General features: G+C 35.7%; 1 protein-coding gene across 21 annotated transcripts in view; it reads left to right on the top strand.

The window, feature by feature from the left end:
* Positions 1–20,293, top strand: part of CTNNA3 (catenin alpha 3) — a 1,517,748-nt gene that overhangs the window by 1,438,506 nt on the left and 58,949 nt on the right. For all 21 annotated transcript variants that reach the window (XM_070563754.1, XM_070563769.1, XM_070563716.1 and 18 more), the window contains one exon: positions 16,377–16,482. In XM_070563754.1, the coding sequence (XP_070419855.1) occupies positions 16,377–16,482 (106 nt within the window). The remainder of the gene's footprint in view (positions 1–16,376; positions 16,483–20,293) is intronic.

Below are 20,293 nucleotides of genomic sequence, written 5' to 3'. Positions count from 1 at the left end.
AGAAAAGTGTTTTTTCTTTTGAATGATTAAAAGGTTTTCATTGAAATAAAAGCTTATTGTACAAACATTTGAAAGTATTAGTTAAAAGTACATTAATAAAATACTGATGTGGATGTATAAAATACACACATGTACGTATATTACACAACTTAGGATCCACTTTTTTGAAATTTGTGATAGTTGAGATCCGGTACATGTAATTTTAATTGATTCTCATATATGTAAGTTACATAGATGCATAGTTTTTCACAAAAGGCTTATTTGTTGAACGGTGGTTCACTCAATCCAATGGTTTCTACAGTGCACTAGACTATTGAAATTAACATATTCTCTCTCTCTAGGAGCACATTTTATGAAAATAATAGAGAAAAATAGCATGTGTAAAGAAATATTGATTATTTGAATAAATTTAGTGAATAAGCAATGTATATTATCAAAGAAACAAATGCATGTATAGGATCAAAAAAATATTTGTCTATGGTTGAGCTGAAGGGGTATTTTACTGTATTAATTATTTCACTTTTCTCATTACCACTCCAAACATGGAACATTTCCCATGCACATTTACGATGTTTAGGCAAGTATCAGTTTAAGGGAGTATCTACTAGTTAACAACGTCAGACTGTTGAAGTATTTTTCTCAAGTAATTCCAACATCATGTGTAGATATTAATAACATTTGTATATCTTTATAGGAATTTGAAGTACACAAAGTACTTGCATTGGCACTAACCCATTCAGGTGTAGAATTTATCCCATGAGATGGTCAGGACCTACTTTACTATGCCCATTTTAAAGGTGATGAATGTGATACTTAGAAAGGTTGAATAGTGACTGTAATTGGTGACTGTCCCCACCACACCCCCTAAGACTGCAGCGAACTGGCATGGGCATCCAGATTCCTGGTGTTAATAGCATCAATTTTGGCAGAGGCAGAAACTAGTTGTTAAATGAAGTAGTTGAAAAATATAAGAAGAGTAGTCAAAATAAATAAATGAAGGAAAATGTTATGGGTGCTACACAAGGCTGAACATAGCCTGAAAGTTGTCTGTAGGAAGAGAAAACTTTGTTTATAGAGAACAGAGTTGTGTATATACTTTTAGGTGACAGAAAATTAACTATGGTGAGTGTTTCAAAATTGATTATAAAACTGAAATTTATACCTATTTCTGTTTATTAACTGATTTATTTCTATCCATGATCATGGTTAAATGATAAAACATCTAGTTCTGTGTTAAAGCTCAAATACCATCTTACTATATATTTAGTTCCAACTGAAGGCTGAAATACAAAAGTTAATGTTTCTCTTCCTTCCTCCCTCCCTTTCCATAAAGCCACCAGTCTGTTTTGCACACTGTCAATTCCAACACCTTAGTTCTTCACAGAAATTTGGCCTTAAGTCTTTTAAAATTTCTCCCTGTATTAGCGGCTGCTAGTCGCTGCAATTATCTGAGAGGGCGCAGTTTCTTCTTCCAACATTTTATTTGTATACTCTTGGCAGTGGAGGCGAGTTTTGATAAGAACACTGTGCCACACTTGCTTCTCCAGATCTGCTGAAATCTTGACTGTAGCATTCAGTGTTTTTCCACTTATTTCTTTTCTTCCTCCCTAGTTTGGGTTTAATAGAGCAGCTTTATTAGTTGTCTCTTTCATGTAATGAAAGGCGTTTCTTTTCTTCTTCCTCTTTGCTTGTTTAGTGTGTTTAATTTTCAAAATCTCCTTTTTCTTCCTCAGTATTCTAGAATATATTTTTCAGAAAATACAATGGTGTCTTAAGAAACAGGCTAAATTTCTAAATCTAATCCTTCAGTCTTGTAGGACATGATTCCGTGGTGTTCCAGAGCGCAGAGCTAGGACCAATGTAAGGCAAAGAGCAGTTTTTTTGCTCAATTAAAAAAAAAAATAGCTAATAAGTAAAGCTGTCAATCCAACAAAAAGAAAACTATCCCATGGAATTATGGGCCCTAAGTGTGGAAACACGCTGTCAGAAATTAAATCACTCTTAGTCATGGAGGTTGTAGAAATTATTTCCATAGTTGAGAGAACCCAGACTAATTGGCTATCAAGGTCTCATTCAACTATTAGTTTCTATGATTGTATAGTTCAAAGGCATTTGTGATTATAAAGTATCATGATTCGTGTCCACTCTGATTAGCTATTTTTCATTCACTTGTCTCATTTTACTTAGTTTTATCCCTTAATGTCATCATGTATGATTTATAGTACTTACTGAAGAAAGAAATTAGCTCCCTTGGAAATATTCTGTGGATCACTTTCACAACTCCAGCTGGAATTTAAGATGTAAAACTTATATCTTTTTTCTTATCCACATTCAATTGTTGTTATTGTATGCCTTCTCCTGTCAGTTCCAAACTCAGTACAGACATTAATTATTTTTTCCTTCAACTAATATTCTCTTCTGCCCCAACCAAGTATTTTATTATATTACTAGGTTTATTTTCATCTTACTAATGTCACCATCTGAAACTATCTTATTATTTATTTTTTCACATGTTCATCTCTTCACTTTACTGTATTCCCTACAGATTTCAAGCTTTAAGGACGCAAACACCTAGAGAAAATCCTGGTCTACAGTTAAAATGCACGATAGTTATATATAATGAATAAATTCATGAATAAATGGATGTCTGAATGAACTCCTTTCTACTTTTGCATCCATGAAACTTAAGATATAATAGGGAAGACAGTTTTTGCCCAAATGGTCTTTCCGTTAAAGTGACACTTCCATCCAGTCATCCTATGTTCCAGGGAGCGGGCCATGCCTTATTCACGTTTCTATGCATCATGTTGCTAGCAAAGCGCCTCACATATAGCCAATAATCAATAATTATTTGTTAAATGTATGAGTTTGTTAACAACCTTCATGGAAGTGAGATAGCTTTTCCTAAAGGGTCTTGCAAAACTGGAATCTTTTATGATTGAAGACAGGAGAATGAAGGGCTGTGTTTGTTTTGGTCCCAAAGAGAATAAAAGAAACTGGCAAGCTGAGATAGTATAAGCGTAGGGAAAGAATCAGAAGTACCAAGTTTAACTGACCCCTTGCTCTGCCAATTCCTGAATATGTAAACTTGATTGAGCCACTAACTTACATGAGCATCAGTATTTTCTTTTGTAACTGGGGCTGATAATCTCTGTCTTTCTTATAGCGCAGGTTTATTCTGTATGTCAAAATGAAATAATTTGTAGGAAAGTGCTTTTTAGTTTGTAATATGCCATACAATTGGAACTTCCTATTATGGGTAACGTTAAAACTTCTGTGAAACCAAGAGTCAGCTATCTGTTTAATCCACAAGTAAGACTGAAAAATTATCTTCAATTTTAACTAGCAGAAGAACAGAGGGGAAAAGTAGAAAAGAAAAGGAAGAGACAAAGAATAAAGAGAAAGCAACAATAAGGGAGAGAGAAGGAAGAGAAAGAGAAGATAAAATATACCTGGTGAGATTGTAGGGAGAGGGCATGACCAAGAGAGAAGCAGATGAAAGGGAGTAGAATCATCAAGAGAGAAAGTAATTGTATCTGATGGGAACTTGAGAGTGGTACCCATGGTGACCAGGTAGGCTGGGATCCCTAAACTGGGGCTTCATTCATCTCAAAGCAACAGGCCATGTGAGGTCAGAGATGAGGCAGGGATGTGTTTCAATACAACACAGGATAGGCCAAGACAGAGTATCAGTCCATGGAAATGGTTAAACCCAATTGCCAGAGATAGTATGTCATGTACTTGTTCTTTGGTAAAATAGAAATGGCAGAAAGAATATGTGCTCATGCATACTAGGAATTTCTTTTCAGGTGGTTGACGTGAAATTTTGTTTACAAGACACAGACTCTAGCAGGAGGCCCCCTTCTCGTATGGCCTTCAGAATCCTCAGCATAAGAAACAGTGTAGATGACTTGACTGCCCTTTACTTTTGTCCAATTTAGCCCCTCTGAAACCTCTGTAATTCCACCAGCCTGGCCTGGCACACTTTCCCCACAGTTAGTTACCATGGGCATGGCCTAATGATGGGAACACAACCTTGGGAAAAAATTAAATCAATCTCACCTTGATTCTTGGGAGCATCTAAGTATGTGGAAAACTATACAGGACTCCCAAGCTCAGCTCTCAAAAGTCAGAGCAGAACCTACAATTCTTGGCCCTTCAAGAATTTGTCATGTTTCTAGAAATAGCAGCTATGTTTAAAAATAAGTTGCTCTTTTGTTCCTTGGATGTTTTTCTTTTTTTCTTATTTGTAATAATGTTTTCTGGTTTTCAGTTTGAATTGACTTTTCACCTTTAGTTCTTTGCAGCTCTAAAAAGCTCTTAAAAATAATTCCTGTTGTCTTTACTATAGCATCTATGCTCATAGGAATAAACTATTTTTAGTTCTTTAACTTACATAATGCTTCCTTCTCTAATATCTACTGTCTAAAATGAGGAGTAATAAAAACATGTCCTTATTGTTATTTATAGTTTCTATTTTGAACTAGTTTAGAAAAAGAAGATATATTACAGATGAGTATAATATTTTGAAGGTAGATACATGCATACGTTAAAAGTTTAGCATCAAAAAGCGTCTTTAGATAATCATCCATTACCTAATTTCAGTTATTCGAAGATGATTATCCATTGTGAATTTGACATTTATTTTGAATCTTTAAAGGAAAAATACTTTTTCTAATTTCTAGCCCTTCTTTCTCATGCCTTCTAATGTATTGTTTGATAACACCTAATAGAGGCAAGAATACAAAATAAAAGTCAAAACCATGAAGTTTATTTGCACTGGGGTAAGGGCCTTTATTAACTTATCTCTTGAAAAATGTATTTTTGGAAGAACTATGAAATATAAATTCCCAGCAGGTCTTCCTATGCTCTCCCTGCCTCCAGATGCTCTGGGAAATTCAAACATGAATCGTCCATGGATCATTCCTCCAATAAGCTTAGAGTCTAGTTCAAAACCTAAGAAATGGATATACATAACTCCAAGGCAGAAAGAGGTTACAGTCTCAAAAGAGGTACAAGTAAGATGGTAGGAATGTCCAGAGGAACCAAATATGTATTGCCTGTTTTCAACAACAGAAAAGACTTTCTAGAAAAGATAACATTTGAGCTCTGCCTTCAGATAGTAATCTCCACAGTGGAGCTGTGAGATATTCTATTGGAGAGCGAAAAGAAAATATTTGAAACTTTGTTTATGTTTGTTATCAAAAATGTAACAATTATATCTCTACCAATATGTAATATATGATTGACACTGGAACTCTTCTTTACTGCGTATCCCAGACAAGAGAGTTCTATAGCTTAGAAGGGTTGATTATGGTGCCTCCACTTGTTCAATAGATTGTAACATATCACAATTAATGTGTGCTTGGTTACCTGGATTTATACTTTCTGGTTTTAACCAGTTAACCTTCATTAAATAGGATCTGTTATTTTCAAATTTTCAGAAAAAAAATTCGGATTGAGGATAATTAAAAAAGAAGACCAAACAAAGAACAAGATATCAGAGTTGACTATTCTCTTTATTCCCAGGAGGAGAAACTCATCAGCCATGTTACAAAGTGAAATCAATGACGATCTAATCAAAACTGACCAGAACTGGGCCAATAAAGTGAATTATCAAGAAGGCTACTTGATTTACATTCTCTAATACTCATGTTAAATTTCTCAAGGGAATATGTGTCTTGAGATTGTTTTTAATGACATTATTAGCAGAAAGTTGTTTAAAACAGCTTCTTTCATCCTTAATTGACCCCTTTACAATTTCATTTCTATATATGTTTCATAATATACATAATTTATTAGCACAATAGTACACATGGAACATTAATAAATATATAGATGTAGAAGATGAAGGTAAAGCGTGTGTTATCTCATTCTACGCTTGATAGAGCAGGCTGAATAAAGGCCCCAAAGCAACCTCTTTCACGAAAACTATGATGTTTTGCTGTTTAAAGCCTCAGAAGTTCAATGTGAAGAGAGAATGTTTTCAGAAACCAGCTCCTGGCATAAGCATATTAGCCTTCTTGGAAGTGATCCTGTGGAACAGTCACAATTATAATGATTTTAGCCTCTGGGAAGATATCATTTTTTCCCATTGGGGCAAAAAAAACTTATTCAGCACCAGAGTGTAAACCATAGAAATGAATTCTATGAGCATCCTCTTGAGAGCTACAAATTTGGATTTTATTCAGAGTAACCATCCTACCATGTGACCATTAATTTTCTTGTTTCCCAGTCTTTTCTTCCTAAATAACCCCACTTATTTGGAGGCTCAGGGTCTCCTATTTCAAGGAACATTTTAATAAAAAAAAAACCCACTAGAGTTTGGGGAGGAATTCTAGACAGGAGAGAAAGGCAGCCTTCTCAGTTAAGTTCAATATGCTCGCACGACATCATTAAAACTTTCAAAAGAATTTCAGGAAATCTTTGAGGCCTATTTTCAGAACTCGAGAACTGGCAGGCCTTGAATGAAATCGACTCCCTGTAGAAAAGGGCAGAAGAGATGTGTGGTCCAGTACATTCTGACGCCGTGACCCAAAGCCCACTGCTATAGCAGCACCAAAGCACCCATACCCCACAAAGGGCAGAAAAGTCTTGAAAGCAAAAAAAAAGGAAAGAAAGGAGGAGGAAAGAAAATGTAACCATGACTTTCTTTTCTCTGCCTTTCTTTTGTAATTTTGGTTGAATAAGAAGTAAATTGTTAAGCATATAATTCTAAAGTAGGTTATGGTCCTTTGAAAATAGCGCAGTCTGATAGCAGCTAGTGACCCTCCAGACTGAGTCATCCAATGTAAAAGCAGATCCAAATACCTAAGTATGGTGTGAGTCTATTTTATTCCACAGCAAGAGATTTTTAGGGTAAAGGCCAACACACACAGACAAGAGGGTGGATCACCCAGCCAGGAATGATTCCACTTTACAATGATGTTGCTCTCACTTCTTTTAATGGAGGAGGTGTTAAATATGTTGTCTCACAGAGTATTAAGTAAATAATTGGGTATTCACCCTGACAGAGGGAGAAAGTAAAAAATAATGTGTGTGTCTGAACTAGAGTTGGTTACTTCATTCAAGTTTTAAAATCATATTCTTTAAAAAAGTCAGCTTTGGGTCACTGCACAACGAAATAATTTAATAAAGCTCGTAAATCAATGGAGAGCAGGAATAGTGGCACATTCACATGAAAACTAGCTGCACAAAACATATCTCAAGTTACACTCAATCTGAGTAAGCCAGTTAAAAATGGTAGGCTTTATAGTGTCCTAAAATTTAATAAACTGCAACTATATCCAACTAAACTAGGGAAGGGAAGCCTTGCCTAAGATCTGCTGGCAGTTTTTATCATCTCCACAAACAACACAGCTGGATACTGGTGGCGAGCCAGACCCTTGACCCACCTCTGTACCCAATCTATTAACTGCCATAAGCCTTAACTAGGTTAGTGGCGCTTCATCCCTGTGTGTTTCTTCAACTGGACTTTAGGATAACACTGGGTCGTGACCAGAGTAAGAAGTGAGTTGGGATGTAGCCTTTAAGAAGGTCAGATGCTAAATAATAAGAGCTAAATTATATTATTTTTGTAAATTGAAAATGACTACTTTCTGAGCCCATAATATTTGGACTGATATTAAAGGAGCAAGAGTAGGCCGTATATCACAGTGGTTTAAGGGAAACTGGAAAAAATGCCCAAGCTCTGTAAGAACTTGTGTACATGATTAATGCTGAGGGCAACGCCAACAGGAAAAAGAGGGACTCCCACAGTCAGAGAGTGTGATTGCATTTACAGTACATTGGCTTTGATTAATGTGCACACTCAAAGAAGTAATGTGTAGAAGACGAGAAAAGACCTGTTTTCAAATGTTGGTGCTGGGTACAGATTTCCCATTATGTCCTGAGAAGGTATCAGTGAACAATGACTTAGTCTTATTTGTAAGTCTCAAAGAAGAAATGACTACATATAATAGGCACCTGAAAAGCTTTCCCCGTCTCCTCCAGAATAGGACTTCCTCCTCTCCTCTTACCCCATGTTAGAGTCTGACGTGTTTTCAGCGGTTGTGTGTTCCACGTGTAGCTTCAGGAGGAGAGGTTACTATGTGATGGAACGGAACGAAGAGCAACACCAGGCACACCAAGTGTCTCTGCAGGTTAATTGTGGTTTTCCCAGATCTCCAAATTTCTCAGGCCTCACCATTTGATCTGAACTGTAAGTAAAGAAACACAGCTAGCAAACCATTGAGAGCCAAGAACTTGACATTTGCACTGGCAGTTGGATCAATAGAGGTCAGGTAAAAAAAAAAAACAGCAAGACCACCAGAGTACTGTCGATTTGTTCAAGCTGATTTGATCCAAGTCCAGGAAAACCAGTAGCTCCTCAGAGGGGCCAAGTCTGACTACTTGGTAGTGACTCTGGAGGACTGTGGCGGACTGAATAATGGCTTTCCGAGTTGTCCACCTTCTAATCCTCAGAACCTGTGAATGCTACCTTCTATGGCAAAAGGGACTCTGTAAATGTGATTGCATTCGGGATATCGAGATGGGAAATCATCCTGGATTATCTGGGTGGGTCCCATGTAATCACAGAGGTGCTTACAAGAAGGAACAGGAAATCAGAAAGGAGAAGGACATTGATGTGACGACAGAAGCAGCAATTGCAATGATGTGCTTTGAAGACGGAGGAAAGTGCCACAAGCCAAAGAATAAAGACAGCCTCTAGAAGCTCAAAGAGGCAAGGGACTGGATTCTCCTCTTGCAGCCTCCAGAAGGAACCAGCCCAGACAGCACCTTTGCTTTGGCCTGCTGGAACTGATTTTGGACTTCTGACCTCCAAAACTATAAAACAATAAATTGATGTTGTCTTAAGCCACTGAGTTTATGAGAATTTATTCCAGCTGCAATGGGAAACTAACACAAGGGTTCTGTGTGTAGAAGGATTAGGAGAACGATTGATACAAGAGTGATGGCAGTTGTGGGTGTAGAGGGAGAGGTGAGAATCGGAAGCCATGCAACTACCAACTCGAGTTTTCCCTTTTAGGTTGATAGGAGAATTTCCTTGCCATTGGAAGAGCAGATGAGACTGGCAATGTTTCTTAAATGTGTGTGATCCTTAGATGTGGTATCAAAATAACTTAATTAATTAGTAAAAAATTGGGCTGACATCACTAGAAAAAACTTCCTATACACCACATTTTTTTTCACCAGTGCCAGGGGTCTCAAATGCACATTAGTGACTTCATTTTTGGTTCTAGAAAACTTCTGATGGTCAATCCTGGACCCCCACCATTAGACCACATCTCTCTCCGAGCTAAAAAGTTCAGTTGAGAGGGAAAAAATAATTGCAATTTTCTTTTTCTTTAGATGTATCTGCTTTCAGCCCCAAGTAGAATTTAAAAAAAAAGAAAGGAAAAGAGAAAGATAAATGTCAGGTTGCTGAGAAAAGAAATTCAGTCAAAGAAGAGGTTATTTATTTCACAACCCTTGAGATTGCTCAGATAGACAGAGAATGATGCTTTAATAAGATCCCACTCAGAACAATGGCTAGGCATCTCTTGTTCTTGTGTATTTCTTTGCAGCATATGAAACATTCCACTGATTCAGAGCGACCCATTGAATGTCAGTGCTTCAAGATGCACACTGACAGAAAACCTGTGAGGATTCTTCCGCCTGATTTCTTTTTAATTGGCTCTTAAAGTACTAATGACTTAACCGCCTTGCTTTTAAGTTGAGACCAAGCAGTCTTCATATAGCTTGAAGAAAAGTTAAGAACTTTGATCTTGTAAGCTTCAGTTTTCTTGTTTATAGGGTGAAGATAATAGATTCTAGGAGCAGAATGAGCATGTCAGGTAGCATAAGTTGTAATATGCACAATTATGGGAATATCTATGTTATGAGCGGCAACTCTAAATTTGTGCTGGAAACAAGCTGTGCAACACTGTGCAGCAAATCTGGGTGTGAGAACTGAGTGAGAAAATTAGGCGATTTAATAGTGTCTAGAACACAGTAAGTAGACAAATAGTTTGTTTTGTATGCTTTGAGTACAAAATTACACAGAAAAATAGTAAAATCTACACACTTAGGAAGAACTGGAGAAGGTTGTCTGTTTTACTAAAGACAAAAATAAAAATATCTGGCTAACTGACCTCTTCTTTGCCTACAATTTTAAAAAAATAAACTTTGCTAATGAAATCATTCATTCTATTTCTGCTTCTGCTTCCAGCTAGGTGTTTACTGTTTTTCGTCCTTAAGGGTACGCCATGAAATTCTTCTCTCAATGATATAGTCTGTCTTGAATTTGATACCACACAAACTGGTAGAAGGTGAATTAGTGAATTTGAAAGCTGAAGAACAGAGAAAAGATTCACATCTCAGATTTTTTTTAGAATACTAGCTTTTGGATTTGAGGAAGGGAATTCCTACTTCCTACACACACCTCATATACACACAGGCAACCATAACAACAGCAGCAGCAACAATAATAATAACAATAATAAATAAAGGTATTCTCCCCAGGCTGATCCCCAAAAAGATTTCTAAAATAAACCCTATCCTTGTTTCATAAACAAATACAGCATTGAACATGAAAGACTATTATCACCATGCACAAAGTGAAACTTAAGTAATTTTTATTTTTAATAATAGACCGTCTATATGTGGCAATTTCAAAACAAAAAACAGAACTGGTCTTCTGTCCAGGCACAGTATATGTCTTATAATTTCAGCTGTATTGGTGAAAAATCTTGGTACTTTCCCAGTTTTTCCCACCTACTTGATGACATCCAAATTTCCCTTTACAGGGAACACAGACTTCTGCTGCTAAAATGAAAAAAGAAAATGTAGGATTTTAGCACCCCTGGGATTATGTGCAGAGAAAATGCTATGAGCTCATAAAACCCTGTTTTCTTTTCTTCCTGTGCCCAAACAGAATACATTTGCCAGACTTTTTTGCAGTTACATGCATCTGTGTGTCCAGATTCTGGAATACAGGTTGGAGTGGTGTGTTCCAGTTCTTATCCTGATCCCCAAAATCTCCTGTGAGATCCTCATTCATTTCCTGTGTCAGCTGTCTGGATGCAGTGACCCGACAGAGGGCTGGGAAGCCCTAGGGGATAGGTTATCTTGTAGCTAGAAGGAACCTGGGGTCTTAAATGGCTTGTGGTATATAGCCCATCACCCCACAATCCACCTTGACTGTGATGTGAGAGAGAAATAAATTTAATTGGGTTAAGCCATTAAGATATTTTGATGATATTGTTTTAGCAGTTAGGCTACCCTGAATAATATGAAACAAGAAGAGCAAAAATGAAAAAAAATGTGTGCAATGCTCAGACAATATTTTCTCTCTTCCATGGGGTGACACCTGTTACAGACTGGAATCCCAAAGGTTCCCAGGATGCCAATTACTCAGTATGATTGCTAACTGATTATTTACTTGCTGATTTTTCAAGGACTTCTATAGGTCCTCAAAACTTGAGAATGACACTTTACAAGAGAACATAGCATCCAGAGGGAGAGAGTTGCCTAATTAAAGTTTCATGTTTGAATAGCAGAGGAAGAGTGTGTCCTCGCCTAGGTCGAGTACACCTCTTTTAATTTCATCACTTTTCATTGCTTCCATGATAATTGCTTTTTTCTTTTGTATCTGATGTCAGAACAACAGGTAAGAAAATTCTGATGATGCACTTCTAGAGCTAAATCATTTATCTTGAGTTTATATTACCAAAAAGATCTGTCACTGATTGTAAATTAAATCCTTATAAGGAGTTAAAGAACAACCTTGAACAACAGTGACAATATACACACAGAGTTTATAGGTGTATGTGTTTTATATATTTTTTTCTTATAAAAGGATATTATGCACAAGGTTATATAGAGTTATATTGTCAGTGGGTGTAAAAAGAAACTCAATTTAATCAAGTCTGTTCACATTGTCTGGCAATTACTGTAATTTTTAAATAAAAAGTAAAAATGTAAATTTTCATAAAATACCGTCATTCGTAAAGGGATAAGGGAAAAAAAATTAACATTTGCTGAGCACCTTATGTGCCAAATAATATGTAAAATATATGATTATGTATCCTTACCATGTAGTAAGTATTACAATCATTATTTTAATCAAGAGAAAATGAGATTAGACCAACTGTCATTTACCCAAGGCTATATGGCTAGCAAGTGACAGGGTTGGGATACAGACAAAATGGATTTCCCAAGTCTATATACATTTCACTCTACTTCATAACAGCACTAAATTTGAGTCTTAGAATTAAATTAAATAACCATGTCAAAAACTAAGATTTGCAGATAAAAGTTCTATTTGTTGTATTATAAATAAACAGCACTGTACCATCTCCCATCTGGCATGGCTTGTGTAATGGCCGAATAGGGTTTTTTATTTAGAATCCAAGGAGAAGGGGAGAGGGAGGAAGGGTACCAGGATAAGTAACAGAAGAAAGTAATAACATCTTAAGAAAGAAACCCCAGGACTGTAGGCTACTGCTGGCTGCATTCTTTGAGGCTGCCATGTGTGAGCGAGTCACTGTTGGCGGACCCCTTAACCACCCAGAGCCGAAATCAAACCCTCATCTTTTCCTCTCTGTTACAATCATAGTAGCTCCCATCAACGTCTGAGGAGATCTTCCTAATATTTTTTCTTTATTTTTTTTTCTTGAGGTATAATTGACGTATAACATTATATTAGTTGAGGTGTACAACATAATGTTTTGATATTTGTATGCGCTGTGAAATGATCACCACAATAAGTCTAGTTAACAATTAACGTTAACATTTCAATTTTATCTTAGCATGTTTTATTGGAAGCCACATAGGATAGTCATTAAAAGCAGATTCTATAGCCAGGTTGCCTGAACTCAAACTACATCTCCAATTCTTGCTGGCTGTGTAACTGGATAAAAGATATATTTAACATCTCTGTTCCTCAGTTTCCTCATCTGTGAGATAAGGAGAATAATAATTCTAAACTCATAGGGTTGTTATAATGATTAAATTTGTTTATGTATGGTATAGTGTCTAACATGTAAAAAAATGTGTTAACTGATCTTATGCAACAAAATATATACCCTCACTGTTTTCATCTATTAAGTGAGCCACAATGTCATGGACTTATTCTGTATAAATGTCAAAGGAAAGGAGGATGAATGGGAAAGTTTTTGGCCTTGAAAGGGGGAACAATACTATGTTATCAAAGATTTAGGGGCTACAAAATCCAAAATATAAAATAAAGCTTTCTGTTTTGTTTTTAATCAGTAGCAGAAAATACCAAATCGTTTCATAGATCTTCTCTGTCCCTAAAAAAGACAAAATAAGTCCAGGAAATGATTTGATATTTTCTATTACTAAACCAGATCCCTGTTACTGATCTGCCGCAACATCTTCTTATTTCTTGTGTTAATCAAAAGAGAACGAAGGGAGAGGTGGATGCCAGAAGCCGGGCGAGAACTGGGAGAGGAATGAGGGTCAAGGTTGGGGCAGTATGAAAAATGACTCAGAGGTTACGTTGCACCAATAAATTAAGTTTCAGAGGTATCCCTTTCACTCGCCTTAATAGCATTTTCCACATGGCACCGACATCGCTGGGGTATTGCAGTCTTTCCGATTATGCTCCCTAAGCTATACTTTAATGATTAATTAGCAGACTCTACTCAAGAGCTTGATCTGCCCTCCTTTTTTGGAAGATAGATAAGATTATTATTGTATCCACTATTTATTAAAGATGTCTGGCTCCTGCTTTCTTTAAAATATTTCCAAAGTCGACTCCCTCCTCCTCTGGGTATCTTTCTCTGTCGGATCCAAACTCAATGATTTAAGACACAATTTGCTGACAGGAGATCCTGAGAACCCATTATGAAAATGAAGGCAGCAAACAACCTTTGAATGTATTTCCCAATTTAAAAAGCCTTCATTACATAGCACATTTCAGGCTGAGAATGTTAAAAATTTATCATAGTTTCCATAATTGCAGCTTCCTCTGGAAGCTTGGCATGATGTGGAATCATTTGTAAAATGTATATTTTGTTTGGCACTCAGTAGGAAGCTTGCCAGGCAATACATTTAATTAGGAACATGAGGAAGAGAATAATTGTGGTCTGTCATAATGTATTATCGTTCCTTTTAGATTCTACATGTGCTTAAGATGTGGTCTCATCACAAGGTAGGCATTTAAAGCTAGAGGCAATTTCCCTCTTGTTGGCCCGGGGTTTTTATAGGGGGAAATTTATTATTTTTAGGGGAAGGATACATTAGCCACATTCCTTGGGTATAACTCTTTGTCTATTGTTTAAGTTAAGACAGTGTTAGCCGCTCTCCTTAGATACAACCTTTGCCCATCGTTTAAGACCTTGAAAACTGATGCATTGCCTCTCAGGAGCGTGGACAGCTTTATTTAAGTTTAACTTGCTCCGGAGATGCACCGAAATAATGAAATGCAATGCCTTTCTTGAACATAACCAGGTACATAACATCTAGTCCTGCCTGATGCATAAAGTAAATTTGATGAGAGCAACTCAAATGTTATAATGATTAATGTTGGTTTTTTAAAAAATTACAAAGCAACCTGTGTCAGCAGATTCAAAGAGGAGAAGGAGGATGATAACCATCTTCTGAGGCCAAGTTTTCATTATGTTAGACATACTCTTCAGTTTCCACAGGAAAACTTGCTTATAATGAATTTTAGAGGCACCACAGACAAGGAGAAATGAAAGGCCTTTTTGGCACGAGGTGCAAACGTTTTGGTGTTCAGGTTTTCAGGTATAGAATACTCTGACCATTTAGTTCCACATGAATGCCCTGTCTTTTATCACTGCATAGTGATATTCTCCTTGGTAAACAGAGATTTTCTTCTGATAACAAATCTTACCAGGTTTAACCTAAGAGTCTCTACCCTCAAGATGAGTCCAAGGTGTAAATAAGACATGGACAAAGACTGTTTTCATTCCCTTTCTCTTCTAATTTCACTGTATTTTGGCCTCTCAAAATCCTTATCTCACCTTGACCAGCTGATTCCCCCTTCCCACCTCCCTTTATCTCCTCACCCTCCGCCAAGCGTCGGGGCCAGACCAGTGGCTTAGCTGTCAAGTTCACACGTTCCACTTCGGTGGCCCGGGGTTCGCCGGTTGGGATCCTGAGTGGAGACCTACGCACTGCTTGTCAAGCCATGCTGTGGCAGGCATCCCACATAGAAAGTAGAGGAACATGGGCACTGATGTTAACTCAGGGCCAGTCTTCCTCAGCAAAAAGAGGTGGATTGGTGACAGATGTTACCTTGAAGCTAATCTTCCTCAAAAAAAAAAAAAAGCATCAAAGCAATGGCTTTAGGGAGTGTTTCCTTCAGGGTCCCATTCTCTGCTAGGGACAAGGAACAGAAACCAAATAGTTAGAACAGTCAATATGTTGACAGTCAGTAGAGGGTTAGGAATTGGACATAAGGAAATAAAGAGAGAAGTGGTTTTAGGTGTATGGAACAGTTACATTCATTCAAGTAATCATTCATTTATTTTTGAGGAAAAAGAAGATAGGAAAACATCTCCTTATGTTACCCCACTCCAAAAATGTAAGAAGCGCACTTCCTTCTTCTTACCTACCTTACAAAATCTATAAATGAACCCAACTTTTCTTCCATGGCATTAGGAACCAAAATTATTTTAAATTAACAACCACAGCAATAACAACTTGTATTATTAAATGCTTACTTTGTTTAAAGCAATGTTCTGAGCACTTTGTAGGAATTAACATGTAATCCTTAGAATGACTCCACATGATGGGTACTCCTATTAGTACCATGATATTAGGGCACAGAGGGAGTATTTTATTTGACTTACACAAAAAGTAAGAAGTGGACTGTTTTTTGGGAAACAGTCCAAGATAGAGTGACTCCAGATGCATACTCAACCACTACGATATTACTATGAATTAATTGTGGAGGCGAGATAATGTAATAAAAACAAAATGCAATTAACTGAAAGACAGTAAAAAGGATGAAAAAGATTAAAAGTAACTGCTGGTTAAGATGTACTGTTGAACACAGTATCTAATATCCAAAATTTCACATTTTCTCCTCTAATCAGAAAACTACCTTTGCCTTGAGGTATATACATCCACCAAGAGTGTCTTTAGGCTGAAGTTTACTATAAAAAACACCAGGGAACCAAGATCGAATAGAGGCCATTTTCTTGGCAATAGTTCCCGAATCTTAACAAAATAGGCCTTCTTTTATTTTTCATTGAATTCTGGTGTCTAATTGAGGCCTGTCCAAAATTGAAGTACATAAAGCCAATGGCCAGTACTTAGGATGCTAAACTTTTGTGAGTGTGTGTGTGTGTGTGTATGTTAGCCTGAAACACTGCAAATAATATGTATTCTTTTACTTTAAGGGGCAAAGGACCACTAAAGCATACAACTGAAGTGATCTATGCAGCTAAACTGATATCAGAATCCGGATCAAGGATGGACGTCCTTGCTCGGCAGATTGCCAACCAAGTGAGTTCTCTACAAATAGACATGGGGAAAGTCCTTGCTCTCTGCCATGTGACGTTGATTAGAACAAAGTTGGATTTTTACTCTATTGCATCAATTTTTCCTAAATTAATATTAAATTAGTTTTTAATTTTATCATTAACACACAAGTAGTGGACAATTCACTCTAAGGATACTTAATTATTTCTTAGGGCTTTATTATTATCACTATTATTATTATTTAGGGTTTGATTATTTCTTAGATTGTTTTAGCTTCAGATATGTTCAGATTATTTCAAATATTAGCTTTTTTGAGTTTAAATTGTACTCAAATTATTGTAATTAGCTGTAACAGCCAATGTTAGTATTTTTTCCTTAATATCTTAGATTTCTTATTTTTTCCTCTTCAAAAGTCAATACTTTTCAAAATTCTATTGTAAGTTTTCTGTGCCAATAGTATAGTTTAGCATTTTGTGTAAAATTATAAGATAAATAGTAATTAGTAGAGTGCTAAAGTGAAGATATAAAATTTGGAAAGTATATAATCCTTATAGGGACAAATACCAGAAGTTTCTAAACACTTGATTTCTTTCCTTTAGATTTCTCAAATCCCTATTCCAATTTTCTATGCAGCAGCTACATTATTAGTTACCTTTTGTCTAACTTTAATTGAAAAATCTATCAGTTTCTTTAGTTAATGTATTGAAAAATTCTATTAATATTTTAGACCAAGATAAAGTATTACTTTTCAGGTTTTATATCATTCAACTTTATAATACATATTTATCTCCCTTTGGCATAAAAGCACTTTTCTTTTTGACTTTGCAACTATTACATATTATTTCTTGCTTTTATACTTTGTAGGAAACTTTATTGAGCTGCTTCCTATTATTTACTCTTTTTATCCTCTGTTTCTTGAAACATGAAGAACTTTCTCTTATTAGATAGTATATTTGTGGGTATAAGGGAGAGGAAACAATAAGGAATAATAACAGAGATAAATATTTTTAAACATTCCTTGAATATACATATATTTTCAGTATCTTGCTACTTTAAGCATTATAAACATTTTATTAATCTCTTTAGTCTTTAGTATTTACAGTTAAAAACATACTCTTTCCTAATAAATGATCGAAGCCCAAATCTGCCCGTGGTTTTCTGTATTTTAGAAATTGTTGCTTTCAGTTTTATGAGAGAGTAAACAATAGTAGAATAAGTGGAACCATAATGCATCGGACAAATTTGCATGTACTGATAGCTTTTTAAATACTTAATACTTCCTGCCAGTGTACTTTGGTTTATTTTGGAATGTACAATTTTCAAAGTTGAAGTAATTGTGTCACTTTGAAGCTTTTTTTTCTTGTATTGATAGTCTCTTATATTGATATTACAGATCACCTTGCAGTAGGTACTTTTATAACATAGCTTTATTAAATTATGTCATTTTTTAGCATTATTTAAATTGCATGGGAGAAAGCAAAAGTATTATCTTCCTTCCACATAGCTTTTACATTTTAAGAGAAGTTTAAAGACACAGTCATTGACTGATAAAGAATTACGGATGACTCTCTTTGGCCTTTTCTTCTTCACGTAGCAGAGCAGTTCCAAACGAAGTGCTTTTGTTCTGAACAAATAAGACTTGTGAAGAATCAAAATTGAGAATAAAGAAACTGTTTCATAGCGATCATCTGGGGAAATTTTCTATGACTGTGCTTCTGATAATGTTTGAGAGATTAACAAAAAATTTAGAAAATAATATATGAAATTGATTGCAGAATATACATGAATTATATAAGCCAGGTGATTTTCACAGTGTTCATGTATATTATGAAAAAAATCTGCTAGAACATTGGCTGCTTTCTATTTTGAGCAATCTAATAGTTCAAAAAAAATGTTAACAATTTTTATGACTCTTTCTAGTCTGTTTTTTAATTGAGTGTCAGAAAGTCCAATATCAATCAATTTTCAATTCCACCCAACATGGACTTGTGAGATATATGTATGTATATATGTATGATGTTAGACCAATTAAGTTTCATTCTAAAAAGTTTCAGAGTCAAAGTTCATAGGTAGAGAGAATAAAATGAAATCAAATTAATTAATCCTTCTAATTCTGCCTGCCTGGACTTTCTTTTCATTTTTTTAATCCTTCCCTGCCTTACTTCCTTGAACAAATGTTTATTGTGTGTAACCACGTACAATTCACCACTCTGGCCTTGTCATTAGATAACTAGGAAGAGATGAACTATAAAAACTTGTGCTTAAACATCCAGAACTCTAGTGTAAGCTTACTTGTCTCAACTGCTCAACATCTCTTGAGCTTTAAAAGTGTCTTGAGATGGCGTGGTAGATTACATATGCCATCCAAGACCATATTGTTTAAGTCCTGTAGAACTCTGGTACAAATCTTGTCTCCATTAGATAGTATACTCTTAAAAGACAAGATATTTGTTAGCCATCACAATTCATGAACATGTTCCTCATGAACAAAGAGAACGACAAATTAGAGAAGTGCCATTCTTACAAATCCAAGATTTTAGAATCTTTGCACACATCTCTTTCTATGACTTGCTTCTACACTGTAATTCATCATGTTAGCAGATATTCTAAATTAGATGAACTGGGTAACACCTCACATGGTAGGTATAATGCACAAAAAGATCTCAATTAGCTGTCGAAGCAGTATACCCCAAATAGGAAAGAAATGAATAGGTGCCACATAACGTCTTTTAATCTGTTTTGCACTAGGAGAGGACAAAATTAGACTTTCTGACTCCTGGGTGGCGTGTCTGAAGCTTACTACCCCTTCACTGTAATTTTCCCAAAGCAAGGGTATCCCCATTACTGGCTTAGTACTCCCACCTAATCATGACTCAACACAATTAAAATGAATTTTCAAGGTTAAATACATTGCAAGCTAATGCTAATTCAAGAAAAGATGACATTTTAAAAACAAGATAAAGAATTACAAGCCGAATCATACACAATGCCCTCAATTATGAACAAAACAACCTACAAGTGTAATTTATATTAATATTTCAGCAAAATCTTATTGGTGGCTAGCCTCATTTGAATTGTTTCCCTGCTGATGTTATGAGAGTTAAGAACTTTTTATAATTAAAACATACTGAAAAGAAACTTCTGAAGAGTTTTTTTAATATCATTCTAACATGTCTCTTAAGGATGTAATTTCTAGGTGAATCTTGTGATGATATGTGTATTTTGATATATTATTTCTCTGAAGTTTATTTTGAGCAGAGATATCGATACTTACATTTGTTCTCCAGATTAATAAACCCCTACTTTATAAAAATAAATGCATAGTAGGTTCTCAGGAATTAAAATAGGAATAGGTAGACGTTAAAATATTTAGTGTGTTTGTTTCCTTGAAATAATAGTGTCCTGTTTAAAGCCATGCTGTTTCACTATTTTTTACCTTTATCAGACCTTTGTCATTTCCCCATTGAAATAATGGCTCAAATGCATTGAGGGTGATTATATATTGTTTTATTTCAAGTATACAAAACTATGGCCCTAGGAACCAAAAACAAGGTGTTCAAGGGTCCAGAGGAAAGAATGATTTGGTATAGGAGGGGAAAAGGAAAGATGAGGAAAGTTTCTCCTCACAGGCGGCTGACTAACTTTAACGAAAAATTCCAAATAATTGAAATTTGTCTGAGTTTCCTTTCCATCATCCTTTCTGCCTCCTTATTCTATATGCAGGGTAAATATTTTTATAAATTTGTTTCAACCCAAGGAATTCTTCAGTTGACAAATTTCAGGTTTCAGGGGAAGGGAGATATTTTTTGAATTGTAGTCTAGTACGTGGGGAAAT

Source organism: Equus przewalskii, chromosome 1 (genome assembly GCF_037783145.1).
Source record: "Equus przewalskii isolate Varuska chromosome 1, EquPr2, whole genome shotgun sequence".
Taxonomy (NCBI): domain Eukaryota; kingdom Metazoa; phylum Chordata; class Mammalia; order Perissodactyla; family Equidae; genus Equus; species Equus przewalskii.
This window is presented reverse-complemented; position numbering and strand designations above follow the sequence as displayed.